Source organism: Zootoca vivipara, chromosome 9 (genome assembly GCF_963506605.1).
Source record: "Zootoca vivipara chromosome 9, rZooViv1.1, whole genome shotgun sequence".
Classification (NCBI taxonomy): domain Eukaryota; kingdom Metazoa; phylum Chordata; class Lepidosauria; order Squamata; family Lacertidae; genus Zootoca; species Zootoca vivipara.
Genome location: NC_083284.1, coordinates 62111224 through 62126951, shown reverse-complemented (window position 1 = coordinate 62126951; position 15728 = coordinate 62111224). Strand labels below are relative to the sequence as shown.

Below are 15728 nucleotides of genomic sequence, written 5' to 3'. Positions count from 1 at the left end.
TGGTGGAAGGGCACTGGCGGTAGGAGGCCTCATTAGGGAAAGCGTGCCTCGGTTTAAGAATGGACTTCTGGAACAGATTAAGTTTGTAAACCGAGGCACCACTGTATAAGCATTTTTTTGGATGAGTGTGTGTACAAAAGCATTTCATTGGATTATTTGCTAATTTTCTGAGTGCAGCCAGAAAGAATTCTATTTAGATGCTCTGCATATAGTAACATAGAGTCTAAATATGAGCACAGGTAAAATCCCATTTCCAGTCATGGCTGTAATGCATGTTAGGAATGTGAACAAAACTTTGTGTTATGTCTATATATACAACAAACAAATATCAATGGTGTCCCAAGCTAAGAGAGAACTGTTGTATTACAGTGGTACCTCAGTTTACGGACGCAATTGGTTCCGTGGAGCCATTTGCTCCCTGAGCAGTACTTAAATGGAGCGCTTCTTCCGCGCGAAGCGTTGATAGAGCACTTCTGCACATGCGCGCACTGCGGAACCCGGAAGTAAACACTTCCGGGTCCGCGGCGTACTCAAACTGAGAGTACTCAAAGCGCAGCGGATGTAAACCGAGGTATGACTGTATTTATTGTTGCTGCTACAGTTTGAGTACCATTTTCTAGTAAGTTTGGTCAGGTGATAAGACTTTATTGAAGGATATGCATATTTAAAACTCTGCCCTGTTTAAGCATAGGAGCCCTTAGAGAATTTCATCTCTAGACTTCAAAGTATCTCATTTGGAGTTGAATATACTACTATAACCTTGATAGATCTTTCAGAGGAATAGTACATTCTTCCAGTTCTCCAAGGACAGTATTTTCCATAGGTAAAATATATATTTAAGAAATGCTTACCTGTTATATTTTGGAATAAAAAAAATCAATTATACAATTAGAGAATTGTATAATTGTAATACAGTCTACTAGAAAGGAGAGAATGAGGTCTTCAACCATTAACTTTTTGTCCTGCAAATAGTTTGCACCATCATGCAATAGTTTGCACAATGTATGCATGAACTAGTATAGTTGCTTTAAAGAAGTAAGACTTGATTAACATGTTTTGAAAAACCAGTTTCCTTAGCTAAGTAGAAACTTTGCTAAGGTGAGTGGGCAGGAGTGATGTTAGAGGGCAGGGTAAGCAAAAGCAGCAGAATGTCCCCAGGTACCAGGTGTGTGAATTCTGTAATGGCTGGGTGGTTCCCATTCAATGTCATTATGGAAGCGTGGCAAGTTAAATTTTTGAGTCCCCAATAAATAAAGCTGGTTCATCAAGTCTAGTTATGTCAAGGAAAAACATACCTATATGTCTTGGATTCATACGCTTTTGTAAAGGAATTGCAAACTGAATTTACTATCTCCAAGCCACTTTCGTGTGTGTCTGTTTATAGGGAGGCTTTATCACAGTTGGTTTTGCTTTAAAGTTGATATAAATTTAGAGCGAATTTTTGGAATAGAGACAACTTCATCCTAGCAGTGGATTTTTGCTAATTTGCAGCCTAATTATATGCTTTACTCAGTCCTAGTCAATGATGTGCAATAAGTTTCTTCCCAGGTTTAAGTTCATTAGTAACAAACAAAGGATGCCAATTGAAAATACAGTATTAGGCAAGCTTGGTAGCTTCAATGTTTTTAGCTTTGCGTACTAAATTCAAGTAAAATAAACATGTTAAATTAGATCTCACTTTAGGGCATCAAAAAAAGTTTCACTGCAGAGTACCCTAATTTCCCTGTTGATTTTTTCTCACAAAACATACATCACTGGGGCAAGTTCTTGGGTTACCATGGCAGCATAAGACCTACTGCTCCTTCCTGTGCCATTAGAGAATTTGAGAAGTCCTGGACAATATGAAAAGAGTCCATGAGGCAGTTCCTGCCAGTGTTGAACGCTGGATGATGGTGTCATATAGATAAATGATGGCACAGGCTTCTCCTGCATTGTTTGGAGCGTCTCGTGTTCTCTTGGCAGTATAGGAAGTAGGAAAAAGAAAAAGGTAAAGAACACCTGGACTGTTAAGTCCTGTCAAAGGTGACTATGGGGTTGTGGCGTTCATCTCCATTTTTATTTTTAGGAAGATTTTTTTACCTGGGGTGGGGTGGTTTGGCATGTCCATATTTACAGGTTCTCATACATCTTATCACATATATTAAACTTTTCTACAGCAAAATGGTATTTGTTCGTAGTGTGTCTAGCATCAGGGCAGCAGAATATTTCTTTTCTTTTTATCAGGGTCGGCAAACTGTTTTGGGTTTGTTTGTTTTTCTGTATCAGGAATGTAGAAGCAATTAATAAGGCATAGAGTGACATGGGGAGAGATTTTGTGTTCTTCAGAGTAGAATTCGTACAAAAGTAATACTGTTAAGGCTGGGGTCAAAATTGCTTGGTTGCACCACCTGCCTCTACTTCCTCTGTGGTCTCCCTGTGTCAAATTATACCATAGATAGTATGCTAAGTCATCTGGGTAGGGACTTTCCGCTTGTATCTGTAAAGCACTATGCACATTGATGGAGAGAGAGAGAGAGAGAGAGAGAGAGAGAGAGAGAAAGCTGCCATTTCCTACACAATAGTTGGAACATCTGATAATATTTGGCTGTGGCTCAATAATACATGGCTTAGTTGGTGATATTTGACATATCAAATTGATCAGCAATACATATTTTACCATCCTGCTTGCAAATTTTCTTCCTAAAGCCCCTTAAGTCTACAGAAGAGTACTGTACACTGATCCCTAAAGGTATTGTGGCAGTACCGGTATGTAGTTGTTAAATTCTGAGAACACTTGGCATCCTTTTTTAAAAGTAACTTGCTTATACTCATGGTTGCCGTACTTCTTTAAGACACATGGATGTTTCAAACACAAATCTTATTTCAATCTCATCGGATTATTAGCATGCTGTTTGCTATAGGTTCTTTCTTTCCTGGTTCCTTTCTGTTCCCTACCTTCCCACCCACCTTTGCTGGTAGTGATATATAAAATAGTAGAGAGATGGATGCTCTTAAGAGTGTGGGAGGATGTGGCTGAACATGAAGTGTCTGCTTTTGCCAAGTGTCTTTATTCAAAGCCAGTGGTAGTTCAATAGTTGTCATTGCCACATTTATATTTCTTTGTTTACTCTGTAATTAAACAACATCATCATCATTCTAGACCTGCTTTTCTCAACCTTGGATCCCCATATACTGTTGGACTACAATTCCTATCATCCCTAGCTAGCAGGACCAGTGGCCAGGGATGATGGGAGTTGCAGTTCAACAACATATGGGGACTCAAGGTTAAGGTCTAGACTCTAGAACTATTCCTTAGAATTAGGCTTTTAATCTGCTTTGCAAGGTTTGAAAACTAATGATCATGGAGAATAAAAATGTGCCACCCATTGGTAATTTAATTGTTTCTAATGTATATTTTTGTGGTTTAATAAATATGCAGTACACATATAATCTAAGTACTCAGCAATTTAAATATCAACATGTCTGCACCCAGTTAGATTACTTTAATCCCATTGACTTGAGTGAGATTAAAGCAGTTTAACTGAGCTGATTTGGAGCCTTAGTCTAATTAAAAAATGTTGCTGGACCTGCTCCATGCTCTTAATGTGTCTAATCCCAAACATACTTTAACAACTACATAAGAGAGACCCCTGGGCTCTCACTTGTGGGGTGCCTCAGGGTTCTTTCCTCTCCCCCATGCTTTTTAACATCTATATGCACCCGCTGGGAGAGATCAGGGGGTTTGGTCTGGGTGTTCATCAGTATGCGGATGATACCCAGCTCTACCTCTTTCGAATCAGAACCAGTGAAGGCGGTGAAGGTCCTGTGTGAATGTCTGGAGGCGGTTGGAGGTTGGATGGCAGCTAACAGATTGAGGTTGAATCCTGACAAGACAGAAGTACTGTTTGTGGGGGACAGGAGGCGGGCAGGTGTGGAGGACTCCCTGGTCCTGAATGGGGTAACTGTGCCCCTGAAGGACCAGGTGCACAGCCTGGGAGTCATTTTGGACTCACAGCTGTCCATGGAGGCACAAGTCAATTCTGTATCCAGGGCAGCTGTTTATCAGCTCCATCTGGTACGCAGGCTGAGACCCTACCTGTCCGCGGACTGTCTCGCCAGAGTGGTGCATGCTCTAGTTATCTCTTGCTTGGACTACTGCAATGCGCTCTATGTGGGGCTACCTTTGAAGGTGACCCGGAAACTACAATTAATCCATAATGCGGCAGCTAGACTGATGACTGGGAGCAGCCGCCGAGACCACATAACACCGGTCTTGAAAGACCTACATTGGCTCCCAGGACGTTTCCGAGCACAATTCAAAGTGTTGGTGCTGACCTTTAAAGCCCTAAATGGCCTCGGTCCAGTATACCTGAAGGAGCGTCTCCACATCCATCATTCTGCCCGGATACTGAGGTCCAGTGCCAAGAGCCTTCTGGCGGTTCCCTTGCTGCGAGAAGCCAAGTTACAGGGAACCAGGCAGAGGGCCTTCTCGGTAGTGGCACCCACCCTGTGGAACGCCCTCCCACCAGATATCAAAGAAAAAAACAACTACCAGGCTTTTAGAGGACATCTGAAGGCAGCCCTGTTTAGGGAAGCTTTTAATGTTTAATAAATTATTGTATTTTAGGAATTGTTAAATACTGGGGTTATGTGACTTCCAGTGTGACTCTAGGCACTGACTATTACAGCAAAACTGCTATCAGAATTTTTAAAACTATAAATTTAAGAAAAAAGAAAATACAGTACATACTAGCATCTGATTGTAATTTTTCTGTTTTTATTTTTAAGACAAGCAAAAATCAAATTAAAGTAGATCTTGTAGATGAAAATTTTACAGAACTAAGAGGAGAAATAGCAGGACCTCCGGATACACCATATGAAGGCAAGTAATATTTTTTGTATAAGCCATATAGTACATTTACACGTCTTATCACTTGAAGCTAAATTTATAAGAAATTGCCGTATTTTTCGGTGTATAACACGCCCCTATGTATAAGACGCACCCTATTTTGGGGGACTCCAAATTGAGAAGGGGGGGGATTGTATCCGTGTATAAGATGACCCACAATTTTGAACATAATTTTTTAATTAAAAAACCAGACTTATACATGGAAAGGTACGGTATGTTGTGGCCCATCTTGAAGCCTGTTATTGAACTACATTTTTTTTTGTGCAGTCACATAAGATAAATAAAGATTGCTTCTTTGTTTGTAGCATATATCTGTTCAAGCTAGTTTGTGCACATAATATTTTAGAAAACTTTGGGCTGCACATTTGCAGGAGTTGGTAATGACTTGTGTATTTGATCTGATAGAAATGCATAAATATTTTTAGCTGAACATAATTTATTGTACGGACACCTTGGAAGTAGTAGTGCAATCGGGGCGGGATGGGGGGGGGCTAAGCGTTCCATATTAATGATACAGTGACCTGCTTTCATAAACATTTGATGCTGAATAATGCCCAGTCAAAGGAAGTAGAGTGTACAAGCATTTTTAAGACCAGGTTTTCAGGCCTTAGTTAAAAATTCAACTGCTTGACAGGTCTAGAAGTGTGCATGCACACGAAAGCTCATACCAAAATAAAAACTTAGTTGGTCTTTAAGGTGCTACTGAAGGAATTTTTTTATTAAAGAAGCATGATATACATGCATATGTCTAAGGTAGTACACATGATGTGTACCACCTTAGACACATGATGCTGATGACAGGCATCTGACCATGAATCAAGGAGGGAAGAAATCCCACCCCTCCCCAAATCTGCTTCAGGGTGTTGTGGACCCCCCAGAGCAGTTTGGAGGGCTGTAAGGATATGAGAAATTGCAATAAAATAAAATAAATGCTTGCTTCTCTGTTCTGCAGATGTATGTCTGCCATCATTTGGGGGGAGATGCCACTCATTTCTTGTAATACAATTGTTTTAAAAAGCTAATTTCATCACCCATGCTTTGAAGTTGTCTTATTTTTGAAACCGAGCTTAGTTAATGTTAAGCCATGATCCTTGGTTTGGACAAAATGGGAATGTATGGTGTGGCTTACTAAATAAAGAGCAGAATCTTCAACGTCATCTTTCTGGCCATATGGGAAGGAGAACATGCAAGCTTAGGTTCACTGTGGTTCATGCACGTCACAATAAACCATAGCTTATAATGAAATCCAAATATGACTGTCATCTCTCCCAGAAGAAGAGTGCTTACAAATCCCAAGACCCTCAAGTTATAAGTTCTTATTCCAGTAAGTCACAGAATGAGAGACCTTTTGTATACTGTGTGTTGAAACTGAGATTCTCCACTCCCAAGTTTATTTTAGAGAGGCTCCTGGGAATCTTACTGCTAACTCAAAATCTTTGATTTCCAAACTGCATGTATTAATAAGATTTTATCTCTTCATTCTTGCCTTCTAGTATAGTTATAGGACACCATCCAGTCCTCTAGTCTCATTTTACACCACAAATGCATCTCCTTCTGCATTTATTCTGCCTTTTCAGTTTGAATCTGCCCTACTTAAATATAGGAATCCAAAATTGGGCACAGTGTTCTTGTCAGTGCAGTGTACAACATGGGTACATCATTTCTTCCACTTGAACTACTGTGCTTACTACCTTTTAAGCAAATGTGTGTTTGCTGCCTTTGCAATTACTGTATTTTTCCATGTATAAGACTAGGTTTCTTTCCTTTAAAAAACTCAAAAATTAGGGGGCGTCTTATACATGGATACATTTCCCCCCATTTTCTTAAATCTGAGTCCCTAAAAGTAGGGGGTGTCTTATACATGGGGGCATCTTATAGACGGGAAAATATGGTATATTACTTTGGCGCATGGTCCTCTTGAAACCAACAAGGATTTCTCGATCTTTCTTAATGTCTGATGAGTTCTTATTCAGTAGCAGAAATGTTTGTTAACAGCTCCCAAATGCTTCTTACCGTGTTTCTCATATTATAAGACATGTCTTATATTTATTTTTTCTTCAAAAAACCACACCATGGCTTATTTTCAAGGGATGTCTTATTTTTATTACGGTACATGGGTAGTGCAGTAGCTCCCCCCGCTATCGCGTTTTGCGTGTCCTGTTGCGAGTGTGTGTCCTCTCGCTCCCACACCGGGCAGTGAGCTGGGGAGCGGAGGTGGTTTTGCTGAGTTGATTGAGTCAGGCAGGCAGGCAAGGGAGTCTATTTCGGATTGCCTGAGGAAACGTTTGCTGCTCTCCCCCCCCCCCAATGCCTGCGCCTCAGCCGGGCGTGCATCCTCAGCCCGCTTTGCGCGGCGGGGGCAAGATGCGCATCAGCATGCAACCCCTCAGATTCCTTCCGCCCCTCCCTCGCCGCCAACCGACCCCCACCCCATTTCCCCGCCTGAGGTAAAAAGTCCATACCGTAGTTAGAGCCGGTGACTGGCTGCCCAGCTATCGTATGTGAAGGCCGAGGGAGGAGGAGGGGTGGGTGGGAAACCTCTCCTGGCCATTTCCACACCTCCCTCGTTCGTTCGCGCGCCTGCCTGTCTGCGAGCGGGGCTTGGCGCGGCGCGCGCAAAGGCTGCATCCGGGTCCCGGGGCTTGGCGCGGCGCGCGCAAAGGCTGCATCCGGGTCCCGGGGCTTGGCGCGGCGCGCGCAAAGGCTGCATCCCCGACCCGGGGCTTCGCGCGGCGCGCGCAAAGGCTGCATCCCCGTCCCGGGGCTTTGCGCACCGCGTGCAAAGGCTGCAGCCGGGTCCCAGGGGTTAACGCAGCAGCAGCAGCCGGTTCCGAGCAGCCCCCTTCCTTTTCCTCTTTGCCACAGACATGCCTTATATTTTGCCACCTCAGAAAAATCCTGCCATGCCTTATTTTGTAGGGGTGTTTTATAATGTGAGAAACACGGTAGCTTTCTGTTCATTTTGCATAACTTGTGCAGGTAAGAATTGGGTATCATCAAATAATTTTATCAGTGTTCCTATTTCCCTCCCTAGAGCTGCTAGTGAAATCACTGAGCATTAGGCATCCCAAGACTCATCTTAAGGAGGGGAGGGAGTTTCTTTCAACTTTTGCCTTTTGCCTTAACAATTTGCCTTTGCCTGTCTTAGTCAATATTGGTGTTTTTTTTCATTCCATGTTACAAAATGGCCACACTAGACACTTTAGTTAATATTCATAACTGGAATTGCTGCCAAAATTCCCCCAAGGTGAGCTTATTAATGTCCCTGAATTCTTTGCTGGCACTTTCATAATCTGAGTTGGAGGAGAATTCTTGACTTCTTTCTCTGTCTGGGCATCCCAGAGGCCTTGCCACCGTCCCTGACTGCTGTTAGCCACTATATACTGGTAGGCTAGAGAGGATGGTTTCTTCCCTTCCTATTTCCCTCCCTCCCTCATCCTTTTCTCTTTCTGGAGTGTGGAAAAGTGGCACATATGCCTGGGCCCATAGGAAATGCAGCTTTCCTAAGGGTGATTACAGTTTGCACCCCCCTTTCACTCTTCTTCCTGTGTATTGCTGCTGCCGCTGCTTCAACCAACTCTGTGTGCCAGAGAAGTGGAGCGGTTGTGCCAGGAGAGAAGCTGGCAGTGAAGGCTTCTGGGGACAGGGAGTACAGCCAGGTACAGGTGGAGAGGTTTGTTTTTTGAACCTCAGATTCTCAGGAAACAATATCCACCCCCTACCTTTCTTTCCCAGAACTTAAATTTTTTCCAGGTTAATCCAAAGCAGATTTGAGAGACCTTGCCCATCTCTAGTATCTTCTCTTTCCAAAAGGCCAGTTATTTTGAATAAGAACATGTGTATGGGAATCATGGGTTGTTTGTGTTTTGCTATGTTGCTGTTTATGCGTATCGTCTCACAAGAGCTGCTACTTCATTGAAATGTGTGAACCATGCCATGTGTTGGTGGCTTGATCAACAAGAAAATAGTGGAACTGACAGGATTTATTACCGTCTCTAAAGCTGTATCTGATTGTGCTTCACAAAGAATAAAGAGGAAAATTCCCCACCCCAGGAGTTTAAAAAGCATGTTACTGTTATTTATTGTTTGTAGCGTGAAGTTCTATCATGTCATTGTTACAGTATTTATTGTTTGTAAGCTGCTTTGGGGTTCATTTGAATGAAAAGCAGCATAGTTAATAAAGCAAATAAATAAAAAAAAATAGTGAGACAGCAAGGGCAAGGTGAGTTGAAATAAATGTGGAAGAGTTTTGGTACAGTCGCTGTTGAAAAAGACCTGTTGCACATAGAAATGTAAAAGCTACAACTCTTTTTTTTTAGGATTGCTTCTGTCTGAAAGTAAATAAGCTGTTAACTTATTTTTCTAAGACAAAAAGTTAAAATGCCATTTGATTCACTTATTCAGTATTTTGGTAAAATACTACTGGCAAAGTGTATAATGTATGTGTGTTGACTTTTGCAGGAGGAAGATATCAACTAGAAATAAAAATTCCAGAAACGTATCCATTTAATCCCCCAAAGGTACAGTGAGCATAAATTCTTGTGAATAATTCTCTAGAATGCTTCTGTGTAGTAGGTGTTTTGTTATGCAGTGCTGTTGCCCCCCAGATCTTTCTGGATCAGCACAGAAACAACAGTCATTCACCCCTCATCATTTTATGTCAATGGTCCCTGGTCACAAAATATTGCACAGCTGGCAAAGCACTGATGGAGCTTTTAAAAACAAAACTGCCTTCAACATAACCTTGTTTTGAACAGCTTTGTTCACTTCTACCCCATTGCTGTCTGCTTGAAAACCAATGTGAAGGCAGTTACTGTTAGATCCAGGTTGAATTGTATATATAATTCTATTAATATATATGCTTTTAGTATAATAGCAGAAATATTACACAAGGTGTATTTTCAAGCTTCAAGGTGTCACAAGACTCTTGGTTTTGCTACAACAGACTAACAGTTACCCTTCTGAAAATTGCTTTAATGATGCATCTTCATTCCTTGTGTTTATCTTTTTTTTTTTACAATCTATTTTTATTAATTTTCCAATTAAAATACAACTATATCACATCCATTATTCCAAATTATACAAATCCATATCAATTAAACCGAATATTATACCAAATCATATACAATTTTGGAGTTCCCATGCTTCAAAAAATTGGGGTTTTCTCGCAACTGCTTACTGCCGTCTTTATTCTAAAGTCCAAATAGTCACTCATAATCCATGATAATCTCGATCTTCCCCTGCAGTCACTAAAATATTTTCTTCTTTCATCCATTCATCCGATTTTTCCACCGCTGCTGAAATAAGCATCAAATGAGATTTCCCATATATTCATTCTCCTGTGTGAGTTTTAATCAGTCCGGCCTCCCCCTAAATCCCCATAAATCCTCTTTGTCTGGAGTGCTTTCTTCTTGCGTAGGTCTTTCAACACAAAACAGCGCCATCTTGAAAAGCTCAGATCACTTTCGTTTTCTTCTCGACGTTTTTTTTGCAGACGATCATAGTAAAATTTACAGCTTTCCGGGCATAGGCACAGCTGTCACATTATGTAGAAACTCTTAACAGATTTATAGCTCTCCTTGCCCTATAGCTGAACTTAACTTCAGATCGCTGTTCAAATTCCAAGTGCGTCACACCTCATAAATCCAAACGCTTCCAGCCGCACTCCGATTGTCCAGTTGGAGGGGGGGCCCTCTCTTCAACAGTTTTACAGCTTCTAACCATATCATATCAATAGTTTTATAGAGTCTAACTCACACAGTTAAGTTCCATTTCTCATTTGTTCCAAACAAACAGGACATCACGTGCGGGAAGGTATAAAATAACTCGTAGAGTGTATGAAAGAATAAAGAAGACTCACTTCCCTTCTCGTGGCGTCCCAATCAATCTTTCTGCCGATGATATACTCCCTCACTCCTCACGCTCAGCAGCGAAAATTCCTTGGCAATAAACAGAGCTTCTGCCCTTCCTTTTTGAAGCACGTCCATGAATTTAAGCCCAATTATCTTCTTTGATCATGGAGATCCCGCTACGCAGGTCGGCGTCCGGGGAGCTCCGCTCCTCCATAAGTGCTTTCAGCCCTGGCCCCCCCCGCCCCTTGAACAGTCGGGGTGGGTTTAGGGGCATCTGCGGGCCTGCGGCCCTCTCCGTAACCCCCGGAGAGGTGGGGAGGTTGCCATTTACTCCCCTAGCAACCGCCAAATTCCTTATGAAGGTCGGAAAGATGGAAAAAGGGTCAGCCATTCCTGCGACCGGAACCGGAACTCCATTTCTTGTGTTTATCAACTCACTTGGTAGCCATAGATAACCAAGAATTCCACGCAGGCAGGTAACAAAGGGACGGATTTCTCTGTCATCTGTCTACTTTTAAATAAGGTCATGCTAAGTATGCTAAGAGGTATCACATCAGATTGCTGTGGGGGCTCCCCCAAAATGCTCTCCATGCCAGAAGAAACACTGCATTTTAATAAGTACAAAATTATCATATGTAGGGGGTTTTTTTATCTCAGAAATCTTGATAATCAATATTATGGAGGAATATTTTTTCATGTGGCGAAGCATCCAGTCATGTGAGCCCCCAGCTGCATTCTGTGGTGGAACTCAGGTTTACATTTATCATCCTATATTGCCATTTGTGAAAACAGTTGGAGGTTTGCCCACTGAAATATGTAGAGGTTGTCTTGAATACTTAGCAGCTAATTTAATAGAATTTTTTCTTTTATGTTCTAGGTGCGGTTTATCACAAAAATATGGCATCCTAATATTAGCTCAGTCACTGGGGCTATTTGTTTGGATATCCTAAAAGATCAATGGTAATGTTGTGCATTAAGTTCTTGAAGATCCTCCAGATAATTGGACAATCGTCTATTTACAAATGTAGTGAAACTGAATTATTGTTGAGTGAAGTTATTGACAATATTAATGAGTTCATCTGAAGATTACAGGGCAATTGGATGGATGGAACACAATGGATAGAAAGATCATTTTCATTCTCTGCTTATATTTTTCATAGGAATTAGAAATATAATGTGCATTAACTGTTTCCTTATTTATATTGCTTTACTTTAAACTTAGACCACTGAGTAATGCTATACCATGGTTTGCCAGTTTAGAATGCCCCCCTACATCTTTTTTACTGCACCTCTTGGTTTTTGTTAACCATAGTTTGCTGTGACATCTGAATTGACACACTATGGTTGGTGCTTACATCCAAACCATGGTTTCTGGTCTGTCATAGTTTGATGATTTGAATGGCAAAGTGTGGTTAGCAAAAAAGAGGAAGTGAATGAGGGAAGCATGAAAAGGGTGCAAATGTGTGACTGCTCCCCTTCATTATACCACTGAGCTGTTTTTACATAGGAATTCAGAAAACTGGATGACTTTTCCAATTAGGAGTGCTCTGTACTGCAGTGTTAACCATAGGTTATCGCTGAGTTTTTATTGCTTTTTAGACTTTTCTGTTTCTTAGTAAGAACTGTAAATTGGAGGCTAGATCCCCCATGTGATCTTCAGCCCTGTTCTGGAGGGTCCCCCAACTCTCTGGAGTCAACAATCAGGGCACAGTGGGGACTGCAGGGAGGAATTGGTAAAAATTGCCCCACCTCTTCCGTTGAGATATAAGGGTCTCCAGCAAAATCGGGTTTGGAGCGTAAGTGCTTTTACAGTTTGGTTGGAAGCATTAGTGGACAGATAGTTGTAGATTTAGGATTTGCTCTCCTTGAGGCATTAGACCTGTGCCTGAAATATATCACTTCAGACTGAATATGGGGTCATGTGGTTGAAAATTAGGTGTCAGGGAGGATTCTACCAAAGTTTTTTTTTATGTGGGGAATGTGCTGTCTGTGTCTCACTCACACACATGGGCACATTCTCAACCTAAAGGCTGAAGTGGTATAGATCAGACACAGGTTTATCATCTCAGTGAGAACTTGGCCATACTTTTAGCCTTAATGTCAATTAATTAGTGTGATTAATTGATGCAAACTGTGGCAAATGAGTAACCCAGGCCTTCTCCTCTGGTTGAGTGGTACAATTAATGTATGGCAGGGAAAGATGATTTTAAATAACAGAGTTGAAATTATTCTAAAGGCATTGCAATCAGATTTTTGTGTGTGGATAATAATATGACTTTAGTTATTTCTAATTTATTCTAGGGCTGCAGCAATGACTCTTAGGACAGTGTTGTTATCACTGCAAGCACTCTTGGCAGCTGCAGAACCTGATGACCCCCAGGATGCAGTAGTGGCAAATCAGGTATGATGCTTAGGAAAACTCTAGTTCTATTCGTAATGCTTTTCTCTCTTCAAAAGTACACTGACCGCTCCCAAATTTTGAGTTTTAATAAAATCTGTAGGACACAGGCTAGTAAAATACTTATTTGCTCTCTGAGAACTCAGAAAATGCAGAATTGGTACAGTTCCTAAAATAGGACCTTTTATAGCATAAACCTTTGTGAATTATTATTAATACTTGGGAATATGTGCAGTGTCACGACTCTCGGCAATACATTTTGCCTACCTTGAAAAATAAAAAAAATACTCTCTGCATGTCTGGTTTTATATTTTAAATTACCTGATAATTGTTTTTGCTCACTTCCAGCATTGGGCCAGTTACCAGCTCTTAGCCTGGCTACAAAAGGGGACATGGTGCTTGTATCATCAATTGTTGGTTCCTTCAACCAGAGTGAGGCCAACTGATTGTTATAGCTCTTCAATATATGTATACAAAAGTGTTCATGTTGTTCATAGAGTTACTGAATCAAATTTACAAAATCAAAGCACACACACTAACTATATAAAAGTGGCTGGCAGGAATATTGTCTTGTTTAAAAGGTCTCCACATGAAGAGGATAGAAGCCTTTCATTGTTGCACCATTAGCAATCATCTTCATTGCTTTTAATTCTAACCAATTCTGCTTTGAATAAGAGTTTCTGTAAGCAATAAATTTATTGTAGAAATGCAGTTGCACTGCGTTCTCGCCTACCTGTGGTGCTTTGGAGTCTTAAGATATATTTATTCATCAACTGCAGTTACTCAGCGACAAAACATCACAGACTATTAGGCATGTATATCCCGGACTGGATGCCAAAGTAAGCCGGACAGTGCAGTATGAATGCATAAATTCTTGAATTTGGACAGTTGTATGACTTAATTCCACCCCCCTTTTTTTGCTATAGTACAAACAAAATCCAGAAATGTTTAAACAGACAGCTCGACTTTGGGCACACGTGTATGCTGGAGCACCAGTTTCTAGTCCAGAATACACCAAAAAGATAGAAAACCTTTGTGCTATGGGCTTTGATAGGGTGAGTATTGGCTACTCTTACAAAAGTGATAAACCACAGCATGTCTATCCTTCTGTACACAGCAACACAACTTTGGTTACAAGGCATGCCTTGTGTAAGATACTCTTTGCTTACTTGTGTAGAAGCTTCTGTTAGATTATCTTTGTATTATGCCTTGATTAACAGCTTTTTCACTACTTCTGAAACTCAAGGAAATCCATTTAATGCCTGATTTTCAGTTAAGTAACTGACTTTAATTTAGCCATGGTCAAACTGACGTGTAAAGTTTCCTTCAGGCTCGTGCTGCAATTGGATTTATATAAAGAACAGGTGCACACACTGACTTGAGTCTCTCTTTTTTTGTCTTTGCAGAATGCAGTAATAGTGGCCTTGTCATCAAAATCATGGGATGTAGAGACAGCAACAGAACTACTTCTGAGTAACTGAGCCATGTGCAGAGAACTGCTTCTGTAGCCCAGCTTGCCCTTTCTTGAGGAGCCTCACCATCTCTTATTTTTAGGTTTCTATATAGATTCTCTTTCAAAACTGGCATTCTTGCCTGATGCTATCTAGGCATTATTGGAGACTGAAAAAAGAAAAAAAACTGCTCTGTAAATAAAGCTAATTAAACGTCTGTGTAAATTTTAAAAAGGGGGAAATACTTTAATTTTTTCTTACTAAATATTGTAAATTCCTTGAGCTTGGCTAAAACAATGGGGGACAACATGCCTACTTTAGTCTTAGCAGTGTGACCCAAGACTAGAAGGAATTTGCATCAGGATTTTGACTTTTAAGAATTTATTCAGAACACATCTGATTGTGTCCATAATCATCAGTCACTGATGTCACTCATCCCAGCTACCTTACCTATGTTTTTTTAACATGGATCCTACGTGCCTGTGGACCTTATATTTGCATGCTTGTACTTTACATAGACACTTTTAAAGAAAAAAAAGTAGGGTAAACTGAACAGAGCACTGTTTGAAGTACTTGAGTATTCATTCTTGTAACTTTTCCCTAAGACTTTCCAAATGTGCTCATAGATCAAAATGACAGCCTACTCGGAAATGTTTTCACCTCTTAAGGAGTAGCAATCCTCCATTTCTTCTTTACCTCCCCCCCCCCAACTGCACATGCAACTACAATAACACACTAGAACCTCCAGAATTTGTGGGTATGTGCCATTTAAAGTAGCCTAGTTTCCCACTTCCAAGTGGTCTATTTTGAATAACCAGTAAAAGTGTTTCAACCATTGTAATTTCTACACAATTGTATAAAAGGTTTGGTATATCTGGACATAGCACAAGCAAGTGGAGCTGCTCTTTTGTTTCTTATGCAGAAATCCAACCTCTTTCAATAAATTCTGGATAGAATGAATTTGCCGAGAAGAATTGGTTCTCTGTTAACACTGAGAATGCCACCTCTTTTCTCTAGTATTTGCTGTGATGCAATCAGTTTGGGAGCAAAGCTTCCTAGTTTTTACTCTGGACATTGTTTTAGGTAGAGGATGCTTGTAAACCTGTAAAGTCCCTATTGTGCACATTTCCCCCAGTTGA

General features: G+C 40.8%; 1 protein-coding gene across 2 annotated transcripts in view; it reads left to right on the top strand.

Moving 5' to 3' along the window:
• The window catches only part of UBE2K (ubiquitin conjugating enzyme E2 K), a 33731-nt gene extending 18182 nt beyond the window's left edge, over positions 1-15549 (top strand). The window contains exons 2-7 of one of the 2 annotated variants that reach the window (XM_035111919.2): positions 4768-4861; positions 9350-9408; positions 11618-11700; positions 13042-13141; positions 14065-14193; positions 14545-15549. In XM_035111919.2, coding sequence (XP_034967810.1) covers positions 4768-4861; positions 9350-9408; positions 11618-11700; positions 13042-13141; positions 14065-14193; positions 14545-14619 — 540 coding nt within the window. In that variant the 3' untranslated portion in view covers positions 14620-15549. The remainder of the gene's footprint in view (positions 1-4767; positions 4862-9349; positions 9409-11617; positions 11701-13041; positions 13142-14064; positions 14194-14544) is intronic. The other variant, XM_060278903.1, reaches the window with a different exon arrangement.
• Positions 15550-15728: the final 179 nt, after the last annotated feature.